We start from the raw sequence: 12399 nt of genomic DNA, 5'->3' as shown, positions 1-12399 counted from the left end.
TAGTTCCCATAGAAGGCCCTGCATAGTAAGTTTTTAATAAATATTTGAAGTGAATATATGTTAACATAAAAACAGTATTTAATAGTTATCTCAGATAAATTTTGCCCAGCATCGCCAATTTTGCCAAATCTGTTGCTTGATAATTCCTTCTAGCTCTATTTATCTGAAACGTGACAAGCATGTCTTCTATTTCTTGTCATCATGTTACTGACTTAAAAATATAAAACAAGATACTACCCTCAAAAAAAGCCCTACCCTCATTGCCCAGCCTGATGAGGAAATATTCTGCGTGCTTTAAGCTTACACTCAGTATATTGATAGGATCCTTTAGCTATATTTATAGGTGATTAAACAGTATAGCCAGATGGAATATCTTGCCCATGTTTCATCATCTTAACCCAGAGCAGTATTAATTTACAATGATCAGACTTACCTTTAAACTCTGTGGCCTCTCCTAAAGCATTTCTGAGACTTTTTTGTGTACCCTTGTAATGGTCTTCAATTTCATGCAGAAGAGGTCTTACTACCACCATCTAGAGGTGTTTTCAAGGCCTATTTTTGTCTGTGGTTTCCTAATGGTGGTCATGGCGTTTCCTCCCACACCCCATCCAGGAACTGCTGTGATATAGGTGCTAAGATAAAGCTTGGGTGCATGTGGGCTGAGTGTAACAGCTATGCAGGCTTATTAGCCTCCAGCACAGCCATGGTTATCTTATCACATCTTTAGGCACAGAGCCCAGAGCTGGGCATTTAACCAAGGTTAAATGGAAACCAGTTTTTCTGCTGACTGATACTTAGGATAGAGTGTGAGAGATCTTTAAAAATGAAAACTTTAGGGGCTTCCCTGGTGGCGCAGTGGTTGAGAGTCCGCCTGCTGATGCAGGGGACACGGGTTCGTGACCCGGTCCGGGAAGATCCCACATGCCGCGGAGCGGCTGGGCCCGTGAGCCATGGCAGCTGAGCCTGCGCGTCCGGAGCCTGTGCTCCGCAACGGGAGAGGCCACAAGAGTGAGAGGCCCGTGTACCACAAAAAAAAAAAAAAAAAGAAAAGAAAACTTTATAATAATGTTAAATTGGAAACAATCAAATGTCTAACATTAGACAATTAAGTAAATAAACTAATATGCTCATACAACTGAATCTTGTGCAGCCATTAAAATGATGTAGTGGATGAATGTTTAATGGTGTGAACAAATGTTAGGATGTGTTACAGGAAAAAGAATCAACTTTTAAGAGACTATATACTGTATGCTCATTTTTGTCTAAATGAAAACATGTATGTACATACATACATAGAAAAGAGATGAATAAATATACATCAAAATCTTAAAAATGGTTATGATGAGTTAACAGGTTGCTTTTGTTATATTTATCTGAATAATAATGATGATGATAGATAATACTTTTACAGTGCTTACTATATACAAGGTACTGTTACATGTATTATATACATGACATAGATAAACTCTGACAGTAATCTAAATTTTCAACAATAAAAAACTTTTTTCATATATAAAAATTTCATAATGTAAAAAGCATTTAAGAAAAAGATAATAGAGATAAAAGCATCATTTGGAATTATGGAAGTAACTATCAGCAGAACTAAAAGCAGACTAAAGCTTTTCTTCATAAGCTCTTGTTTATATGAGATTTATTGCTGTAAGCATGTACTAATTTGACTTAAATAATAATAAATATGCATAAGAAATAATACTTGTCCTTAATTTTTTTTCCATTTTTTGACTCAGTTTTGATTTTAAATTCCAACAGTGAGATGCAAAGAAAACATAATTTTTTTGGAATCTGTGGTTTAGCTAAACAAAATCATTTTTGCTTCACCACAGCAATATACATTCTACCAAAATAGCTTAACAATTTAAGAAAATGAATGCATACCTCCTGGGAAAAGGGGAGTAAGAGGGTTTATGGACATAGTTACAAATGGGAAATTGACTGTCATTTTGTATGTTAAATTCATGAAATTCACACTCCATTCTATATATTTGCTTTATATAAAAATGTTTTCAGTTTCTTACCATCCAAAAAAATGCTGCAGATCCAGAAGTATGTCATCTTCGTTCTTTTTATAACTCCATCATCTTGCCTAGTATGGGTTACATGTGTTCCATTTTCTGTAAAGGGCCAGATAGTAAATATTTGGGGCTTTGCAGGCCATATGGTTTCTGTCACAACTGCTCAACTCTACCAGTGCAGCTTAAAGACCATCTAGGTCAAATATTTAATTGACATAGTGTTCAAATACAAATTATATAATATAAACTGCCACAGAAAAATTTTTTGGTCTTAAAAAGATCTCATGACTTTTATAGAGTAGGTGGAAGACACACAACTTGGCTAACTTGGACGTATCTTTCCCCTTTGCAGATCTGTCCAGCTCAATGGTCAAACTCTGAAGATGGTGGATGACCAAACCCTGCCAGCTTTGACAGAAAAGCCTCTCCGCCCAGGAAGTTCACTGGGCCTGCCAGCTCTCTCATACGGATTTTTTGTGATAAGAAATGCCAAAGTTGCTGCTTGCATCTGAAAATGAAAGACATATACTAGCCCAGAGACTGAATTTTTCAAGTGCATTGATAAGAGGATCGCAAATCTCAGGCTGTAGGAAGGCAAGCAGATGAACTGGTGACTGCTTTAGGGCCACTAGGACACTCTCAGCGCTAGATTAGCACAGTATTTTGTTCTAAGTAGACCACTGTTAATAGTAATACCTAGTTCCAGACACTATGTTTGTACTCTGCATGTACTATTTTTATTTAAGATTATTAAAAATGTATATAAATACTCCCAATACAGCCAGGGGGCAAGTAAGTGAAGGATATATTATTAGTTTTAAGAAAGTGTTTAGTTGTTTTATTTTTAAAAAAAACAGTTATTAGAAGATTGTCAGATTCTTTCCTCCATATGCTTTCCTCCCATAGGGCTGCTGTCAGAAAAAGTTTACTACCACAACCTTCAAATCATCTATAAAAGAGAGACAATCTCTTTGCAGCTTAACAGAGAGCTAAATTCAGCTGCTGCTTCACTTCCCTCTGTTCTGTTTGTCTCTGTCAGCAATACTGTGTGAGAGGACAGATGGTTAGATGTGATAGCACAAAAAAAAAATGATTAATGGCAATTTGGAGGGAAGGGATTATGTAAACTTCAAATGAAATAAAAACTGACTGTAAGTGAAATTGATTTACCAAGAGGAGAAAATTTAATTCAATACATTGTAAGCATCTGTTAATGTTTACCTTTAATCTACCTTAAATTCTTGTTTTAGTTGGCTGCAAGTAACAGAAAACCCTGATTCCAATGGCTTAAACCACCACACATTTATAATCCCACATAACAAGAAGTTCAAGTAGGGTGAGCTCCACTGCTCAGTATGTCATCAAGGAATCGGTTTCATTCCATCTCTCTTCTCTGTCACCTTTAGTATTGGCTTCATTCTCAAGCTGGTTTCACTATGGCTGTAGCTATTCCATGGGCCCATTCAGACCTGGCAGCAGCCAGAGAAAGAAGATGAGCAATTTTTTCTGTCTCCTTCATAGACTTTTGAAGGACCCTTTCTCAGAGGTTCTCTCAGCAAAACTCTCCTCATGCCTCCTCGTGTCATGGTCGCATGGCCATTCTCCCCAGTCACTGCCACCATCAATGAGATTCCTCCAATTGTCTCCTAATAATCTTTTGGAATGGAGAGGGTGTTGGGAAGTCTATAACACTGACCACTACTGTTCTGTGCTTTTATCAGTAACAGAATATATTATTTGCTCCTGTGTCTTAATTCTTAGAAATATAATTCTCCTTATATTTATGCCCGCTATGAATATTGTCATCAATTAAGTACATTTATAAGGAACTAAAGCTGAAACTTAAAGTTTGGATGCTTTAATATCCTTAAATTTTATATGTAAGTAATTTTTATATTTTCACATTTGAAATAAAGTAACTTTTATAACCTCAATATTGCATGATTATTCTTCCTGTTTTTAATTTATTTACTTATTTTTGGCTGTGTTGGGTCTTCGTTGCTGCGCATCGGCTTTCTCTAGTTGTGGCGAGCAGGGGCCACTCTTCGTTGCGGCACGCGGGCCTCTCACTGCGGCGGCTTCTGTTGCTGTGGAGCACGGGCTCTAGGCGCGCAGGCTTCAGTAGTTGTGGCTCGCGGGCTCTAGAGCACAGGCTCAGTTGTAGCACGGGCTTAGTTGCTCCGCAGCATGTGGGGTCTTCCCGGACCAGGGATCAAGACCGTGTCCCCTGCATTGGTAGGAGGATTCTTAACCACTGCACCACCAGGGAAGTCCTTGATTATTCTTTCAATAAAGCTTAAGCCTACAGATCCCTTGTTTCCTTCACCACTTTATTTACACCTCTTACCTTTATTTGTCCTTTCAGCCTCCCCCATACCGACTTGACCTTGAAGAAAAGAGATCATCAGGCACAAACACGATTTCCTCCCTCATCATGTAGATTCAATCATGATCAGTGTTCGGTCCTATCTATTTTTCTTTTCCCTAACCCCTCCTTCACTTAATAAATTCAAGGCCCATTTTTTCACTTGTATTATTGTAATAATTTTCTGTTCTTCCTGACTTTGCTTAAAATTCTTAAACTTTGCTTAAAAATTAAAATGGCTCTCCATTTCCTATAGCATATAAGGTCCTCCATAACCTGGCACCTGCTGTTTTCTTCAGCCTCAATTCTTGCTACTTTCCCCATGAATTCTGCTCTCCACCCACACATCGGTTGAGCAGTCCAGACACACAGCCTCTTTTACCTTTTGCTCCTGTAACTTCGGTACTGCTCTTTCTGCTCTCCACCTGGACTCTTCTACTTCTCCTCTCTATGCGGCAAACTTTTATGTTTATTAAGACCCAGCTCAAACAGCAGTTTCAATGCCTCCCCTATCATTCAAGTAGCTTTAGTCATATTCTTTGCTCCTATAGCAGTTTGGACATTTACTGTGGCACTTATGATACATCTAAATTGTGTCCATATATCTTTCTAACTTGACTCTAAGCTTATAAGAAAGAAGTTCAATATCTTAATCATCTTTGTATTCCCTATGCTTAGCACATTGGCACACAGTAGCCATTCAGATGTTTCCTTAATGACAGAGAAGAACGTTCAAATTTGAAACTAGCTTAGGTAGTTTGATTTTGAGTATACAGAAAAACTGAGTGATGTTTCAAACCTCAAAAAGTATTGCCTGATAACTTCAAAAAAATTTTTTTAAATTATCACTAGAAAGTTTTTACTGTGGTGGGTGGTTATATGAAGAACAGGGGCATAGTTATGTGAAGAAAGGAATGCTCTCAGTTGTATATTAATGAATATTAAATGCATTATTAATAAATAGGGTTTTTTTTAACTTTTTTAGAGGAAGCTTCTTGCCTGTCACATTAGTGAGACTTTTTGAGCCCATATGATTTCATTAATTTATTTAATCAATCAAATATATTTATTTTCTGCAACTTATTATATTGGCTCAAAATTACATCTGTCTTTTAGTTTGGCCCTTGTGATTCACCTCATCTACACGATAATGGGAATTACCAACTCCTGCTGTGAAACTTGTATGTTCAGGGCTTGTCAATTCTGTAATTGCACCCATTTTCTTTTTTAAAACTTCTGATGTGTCTCATCAACCTATTGAAACACCTCATGGTTGATAAGTCTTTTAATTATCCTTCTAACCAGAATTTTGATGACCAACCAAACTAACATAAATACCAATCTATTTTATCTGATAATGCAATACAAAATCAAAGCAGTAGTATTCAAAATTAAATGGTAGTAGAATAAATAATTAGTTTCAACTGTAGAAGAAAATATTACCAATGATGTGCAGACCAACTTACGTACTGTGTGCCTTAGAAAAATATAGTGTGAACATTCCCATACTCACTCCATCCCTGGGTCAGAGATTTGTGGGTTTTTTCAAGGATAAGGTACTCCTGTCTTCTCCTTTTGCAATTTTATACCATTCTCAATTCTACAGACTTATGGGTTAGAAAGCCCTAGAGCAAGTTAGATACTTAAATATTTAACAGTATTTTAAAAAAATCTTCCCTATCACTGTCATTAAACGCTGTTTCTTTTTTTATATAAACTTATTTATTTATTATTTATTTTTGACTGAATTGGGTCTTTGTTGCGTGTGGGCTTTCTCTAGTTGCAGTGAGCAGGGGCTGCTCTTCGTTGGGGTGTGCAGGCTTCTCATAGCAGTGGCTCCTCTTGTTGTGGAGCACGGGCTCTAGGCATGCAGGCTTCAGTAGTGTGGAGCGTGGGCTCAGTAGTCGTGGCACACAGGCTTAGCTGCTCCGCAGCATGTGGGATCTTCCCGGACCAGGGCTCAAACCCATGTCCCCTGCATTGGCAGGCAGATTCTTAACCACTGCACCACCAGGGAAGTCCAAACACTGTAAGTTTTTATAACACCTTTGATTTAAGTTAAATTTGTTCCTTACTTTTATATATTTGATGATAGTCACTAGTTTTTAAATTGGTTCTTAGGTTACTTTATTAAATGCAACTTAACATATTTATTTCAATTCCCATAGACCTTTGAAAGGACAATAATAAGGCTAGTTTTCTGATTCTGCAGCACTCCAAAATTAATAAGGCAAATTTGCATATTTAACATATTCTTCCTAACCACATTTAAAAAAAATTCTTATATATCTAATAAATCACACACAAATTTAGTAGATCAAGTTCCCTAAGCATTTCAACATCTTAAAAAACAAACAACAGTGATAGCAAACCTATATAAATACAATTTGTAGAGCTTCCCTGGTGGTGGGCAGACCTGTTCGGGGAAGATGCCAAATGCCGCGGAGCAACTAAGCCCGTGCGCCACAACCACTGAGCCTGCACTCTAGAGCCCACGAGCCACAACTGCTGAGTCCGTGCACCACAACTACTGAAGTCCACGTGCCCTAAAGCCCGTGCTCCGCAACAAGAGAATCCGGCACAATGAGAAGCCCGAGTACCACAATGAAGAGTAGCCCCCACTCACTGCAACTAGAGCAAGCCGGCGTGCAGCGACGAAGACCCAACGCAGACAAAAATAAATAAATAAAATAAATTTATTTTTTAAAAAATACAATTTGTACAAAAATGTCATTTTCTCATGCCAAAACTACAAATTTACTCCTCTGGCCAGAGTTAATAGAATTACCAATTCAGGTCCGCTACACCAAGTACGGTAACAATTAGCTTTTGATTAGAGGGTCTATAGACAGGATATAGAACCACTAGTGTGTTGGGTTCAACCCCTTCCTATGCTTAAGTATCAGATGTTGGGGGTCATCTAAAGCAAAGGCTGAGACAAGGACTTGGGGTCCAGTAGTTTATTTGGGAGGTGATCTCAGGAAGCAGGTGTGAGACATCAGGGAGAGTGAGATGGAGGAGAAGGAAAAGCCAGTACTTAGGTTTGTTGCTGAATTTGCTGCAATAGGCAATGAGAACTCAGTTCCACCAGTACCACTGAGAAACATGGATGCCTTTCATAATTTTTCTCTTATTATTCTCATATTTCTTAGCAGCTATCATTTTATAATAATTTTCATAAAGAACACCAACTTCACATAAAATAATTTTAAGGCCTGAAGCATTATTGTTATTGATTCTACTATTTAAGCTCCAAAGGTACTTTTACAAATTTATTTTTATTATTTATTTTATTAAAATTTTTTTTACTGGAGTATAATTGCTTTACAATGTGGTGTTAGTTTCTGCTGTACAATGAAGTGAATCAGCTATATGTATACATATATCCCCTCCTTCTTGGACCTCCCTGCCACCCCTCCCATCCCACCCATCTAGGTCTTCACATAGCACTGAGCTGAGCTGCCTGTGCTTTATAGCAGGTTCCCACTAGCTATCTATTTTAAACATGGTAGTGTATATATGTCAATCCTAACGTCCCAATTCGTCCCACCCCTCCTTCCCCACCATGTTCACATGTCCTTTCTATACATCTGCATCTCTATTCCTGCCCTGCAAATAGGTTCATCTGTACCATTTTTCTACATTCCACATATATGCATTAATATACAATATTTATTTTTCTCTTTCTGACTTACTTAACTCTGTATGACAGTCTCTAGATCCATCCACATCTCTACATAAGTCCCAATTTCATTCCTTTTTATGGCTGAATAATATTCCATTGTATATATGTACCACATCTTTATCCATTCATCTGTTGATGGACATTTAGTTTGTTTCTGTGTCCTGGCTATTGTAAATAGTGCTGCAATGAACATTGGCGTACATGTGTCCTTTTGAATTATGGTTTTCTCAGGGTATATGCCCAGTAGTGGAATTGCTGGGTCATATGGTAGTTCTATTTTAAGTTTTTTAAGGAGGCCTCCATACTGTTCTCCCTAGTTACTGTATCAATTTACATTCCCAACAACAGTGCCAGAGGGTTCTCTTTTCTCCACACCCTCTCCAGCATTTGTTGTTTGTAAATTTTGTGATGATGGCCATTCTGACCGATGTGAGGTGATACCTCATTATAGGTTTGAGTTGCATTTCTCTAATAATTAGTGATGTTGAGCAGCTTTTCATGTGCCTCTTGGCCATCTGTATGTCTTCTTTGGAGAAATGTCTATTTGGGTCTTCTGCCCAATTTTTGACTGGGTTGTTTGTTTTTTAGATATTGAGCTCCATGAGTTGTTTGTATATTTTGGAGATTAATCCTTTGTCCATTGCTTCGTTTGCAAATATTTTTCTCCCATTCTGAGGGTCGTCTTTTCATTTTGTTTACAGTTTCCTTTGCTGTGCAAAAGCTTTAAGTTTAATTAGGTCCGATTTATTTTTATTTTCATTACTCTAGGAGGTGGGTCAAAAAAGATCTTGCTATGGTTTATGTCAAAGAGTGTTTTTCCTATGTTTTCCTCTAAGAGTTTTATAGTGTCTGATCTTACATTTAGGTCTTTAATCCATTCTGAGTTTATTTTTGTGTATGGTGTTAGAGAGTGTTCTAGTTTCATTCTTTTACATGTAGCTGTCCAGTTTTCCCAGCACCACTTGTTGAAGAGGCTGTCTTTTCTCCATTGTATATCCTTGCCTCCTTTGTCATAGATTAGTTGACCATAGGTGCATGGGTTTACCTCTGGGCTTTCTATCCTGTACCGTTGATCTATATTACTGTTTTTGTGCCGGTATCATACTGTTTTGATTACTGTAGCTTTGTAGTATAGTTTGAAGTTGGGGAGCCTGATTCCTCCAGCTCCGTTTTTCTTTCTCAAGATTGCTTTGGCTATTCGGGGTCTTTTGTGTTTCATTTTTAAAATTTAACATCCATTTTTGGAGTCAAATTATACTTTTTTTTAAAATGATACTTAAAAAGAAATCTAAAACAGCTCTAGGACTCAGCTCAAAAATCAGATGAAATATAGTAGAGAAGTAAAAATTGTTCTAAAGGTCAACTATTATGATGAATATAGAATTACTTAAAAAATATAAATCCGTAAAAATGAATGGTGCATACAGAGTGAAATGTCTGGTTGATTAATCATTTGAACAAATATTTGTGGAATAAAGAAATTTATTCACCATCCACTAGGTGTTATTTTCCTGTATTCAGCGGGTTTCTCCAGAGAGTTATGATTTATTTTAAAGAATTTGCTCATGGGATTACGGAGGCTGGCAAGTCCACAATCTGCAAGGTAGGCCAGCAGGCTGGTGACCCAGGAAAGAGCCATTGCAGTTCAAGTCTGAAGGTTATTTGTTGGCAGAATTCCTTATCACTTGGGGGAGGTCAGTCTTTTGTTTTATTAGGCATTCAAATGGTTGGACAAGTCTCACCCACATTATGGAGGGCAATTTGCTTTACTCAAAGTCCACCTTTTTAAATGTTATTCTCATCCAAAAACATCCTTATGAAAACATCCAGAATAATATTTGACCAAATATCTGAGCACCATAACTCAGCCAAGTTGACACATAAAATTTACCATCCTGGTTCCTATGGGTAATAAGTTTAAAAAAAATAAAGAGTCCCTTCCCCCAGGTACTCACAATCCAGATTGAGGGATGAGAGTGCTGCAGATATTTTAGAGATAATCCAGTCTCTGCTTTTTTCTAAAGAGTTTACAGCAGTTGAGTACCTTGCCCAAGAGGCACTATACTGCATGCCTAGCAAGTACCTCAGCAATAAAGTCTAGAGGGGACCCTGAAAGTTGGGGTTCCACTCCACGTGACTGCTCTATTGTCCTATAAATTAAAACAGTGACATTTGAGTACTTCCCTCAGTCTCCTGTACATTTTAATTGGCCCACGTTTTTTTGGGAACCCATCACCTCAGGGCAGGGCCAGCATCATAGACATGATGTATGCAGTCCCTCAAAATCCTCCACTCAGAACAACCTCGCACTTGGTTTAATGTCCTGCTATTGCCATTTTGAAAGTCTTAATAATTTTTGAACAAGGCACTCTGCATTTTCATTTTGCACTGGGCCCCACAAGTTATGTAACTAGTCTATTCTCTGGGTACTGGGTAAAGAAAGAGTCACTGAACCTTCAAATCAGAAGTTCATATCCATCCAATCTTCCCAGCATCTATATTCTCTGGTAGCTTTACTTCTGACCCCACTCTCTACCAATTTTTTAAACACTTAACTTCGTGCCTCTTTTTTTTTTAATTTTTTAATTTTACTTTATTGATTTTTTCATATGGCAGTTTCTTATTAGTCACCAATTTTATACACATCACTGTATACATGTCAATCCCAATCTCCCAATTCATCCCACGCCCCCTACCCCCCACAGCTTTCCCCCCTTGATTTCCATACATTTGTTGTCTACATCTGTATATCAACTTCTGCCCTGCACACCAGTTCATCTGTACCATTTTTCTACATTCCACATACATGAGTTAATATACGATATTTGTTTTTCTCTTTCTGACTTAGTTCACTCTGTATGACAGTCTCTAGATCCATCCACGTCTCTACAAATGACCCAATTTCGTTCCTTTTTGTGGCTGAGTAATATTCCATCATATATATATGTACCACATCTTCCTTATCTATTCGTCTGTCGATGGGCATTTAGGTTGCTTCCATGACCTGGCTATTGTAAATAGTGCTGCAATGAACATTGGGGTGCATGTGTCTTTGAGAATTATGGTTTTCTCTGGGTATATGCCCAGTAATGGGATTGCTGGATCATATGATAATTCTATTTTTAGTATTTTAATGAACCTCCATATTGTTCTCCATAGTGGCTGTTTCAATTTACTTTCCTACCAACAATGCAAGAGGGTTCCCTTTTCTCCACACCCTCTGCAGCATTTGTTGTTTGTAGATTTTCTGATGATGCCCATTCTAACTGCTGTGAGGTGATACCTCATTGTAGTTTTGATTTGCATTTCTCTAATAATTAGTGATGTTGAGCAGCTTTTCATGTGCTTCTTGGCCATCTGTATGTCTTCTTTGGAGAAATGTCTATTTAGGTCTTCTGCCCATTTTTGGATTGGGTTGTTTGTTTCTTTAATATTGAGCTGTATGAGCTGTTTATATATTTTGGAGATTAATCCTTTGTCCATTGATTCATTTGCAAATATGTTCTCCCATTCTGAGGGTTGTCTTTTCGTACTTTTTATGGTTTCCATTGCTGTGCAAAAGCTTTTAAGTTTCATTAGGTCCCATTTGGTTATTTTTGGTTTTATTTCCATTAGTCTAGGAGGTGGATCAAAAAAGATCTTGCTGTCAGTTATGTCAAGCAGTGCTCTTCCTGTTTGACATAACTTTACCTCCTTTACCTCTAAGAGTTTTACAGTGTCCAGTCTTAAATTTAGATCTCAAATCCATTTTGAGTTTATTTTTGTGTATGGTGTTAGGAAGCATTCTAATTTCATTCTTTTACATGTAACTGTCCAGTTTTCCCAGCACCACTTATTGAAGAGACTGTCTTTTTTCCATTGTATATCCTTGCCTCCTTTGTCATAGATTAGTTGACCATAGGTGCGTGGGTATATCTCTGGGCTTTCTATCTTATTCCATTCATCTATGTTTCTGTTTTTGTGCTAGTACCATATTGTCTTGATTACTGTAGCTTTGTAGTACAGTCCGAAGTCAGGGAGTCTGATTCCTCCTGCTCCATTATTTTCCCTCAAGACTGCTTTGGCTATTCGGGGTATTTTGTATCTCCATACAAATTTTAAGATTTTTTGTTGTAGTTCCGTAAAAAATGCCATTGGAAATTTGATAGGAATTGCATTGAATCTGTAGAGTGTTTTGGGTAATACAGTCATTTTCACAATATTGATTCTTCCAATCCAAGCACATGGTATATCTCTCCGTCTGTTGGTATCGTTTTTAATTTCTTTCATCAGTGTCTTACAGTTTTCTGCATACAGGTCTTTTGTCTCCCTAGGTA

General features: G+C 37.5%; 1 protein-coding gene across 3 annotated transcripts in view; it reads left to right on the top strand.

Moving 5' to 3' along the window:
- HPSE (heparanase) overlaps positions 1 to 3967 on the top strand; it is a 33958-nt gene extending 29991 nt beyond the window's left edge. For all 3 annotated transcript variants that reach the window (XM_027087560.1, XM_027087559.1, XM_027087558.1), the window contains one exon: positions 2386 to 3967. In XM_027087560.1, coding sequence (XP_026943361.1) covers positions 2386 to 2545 — 160 coding nt within the window. In that variant the 3' untranslated portion in view covers positions 2546 to 3967. The remainder of the gene's footprint in view (positions 1 to 2385) is intronic.
- The last annotated feature ends 8432 nt before the right edge of the window (positions 3968 to 12399 follow it).

The sequence above is a fragment of the Aethalodelphis obliquidens genome, unplaced genomic scaffold (genome assembly GCF_003676395.1).
Source record: "Aethalodelphis obliquidens isolate GAN/ISIS:26980383/991018 unplaced genomic scaffold, ASM367639v1 scaffold59, whole genome shotgun sequence".
Lineage (NCBI taxonomy): Eukaryota > Metazoa > Chordata > Mammalia > Artiodactyla > Delphinidae > Aethalodelphis > Aethalodelphis obliquidens.
This window is presented reverse-complemented; position numbering and strand designations above follow the sequence as displayed.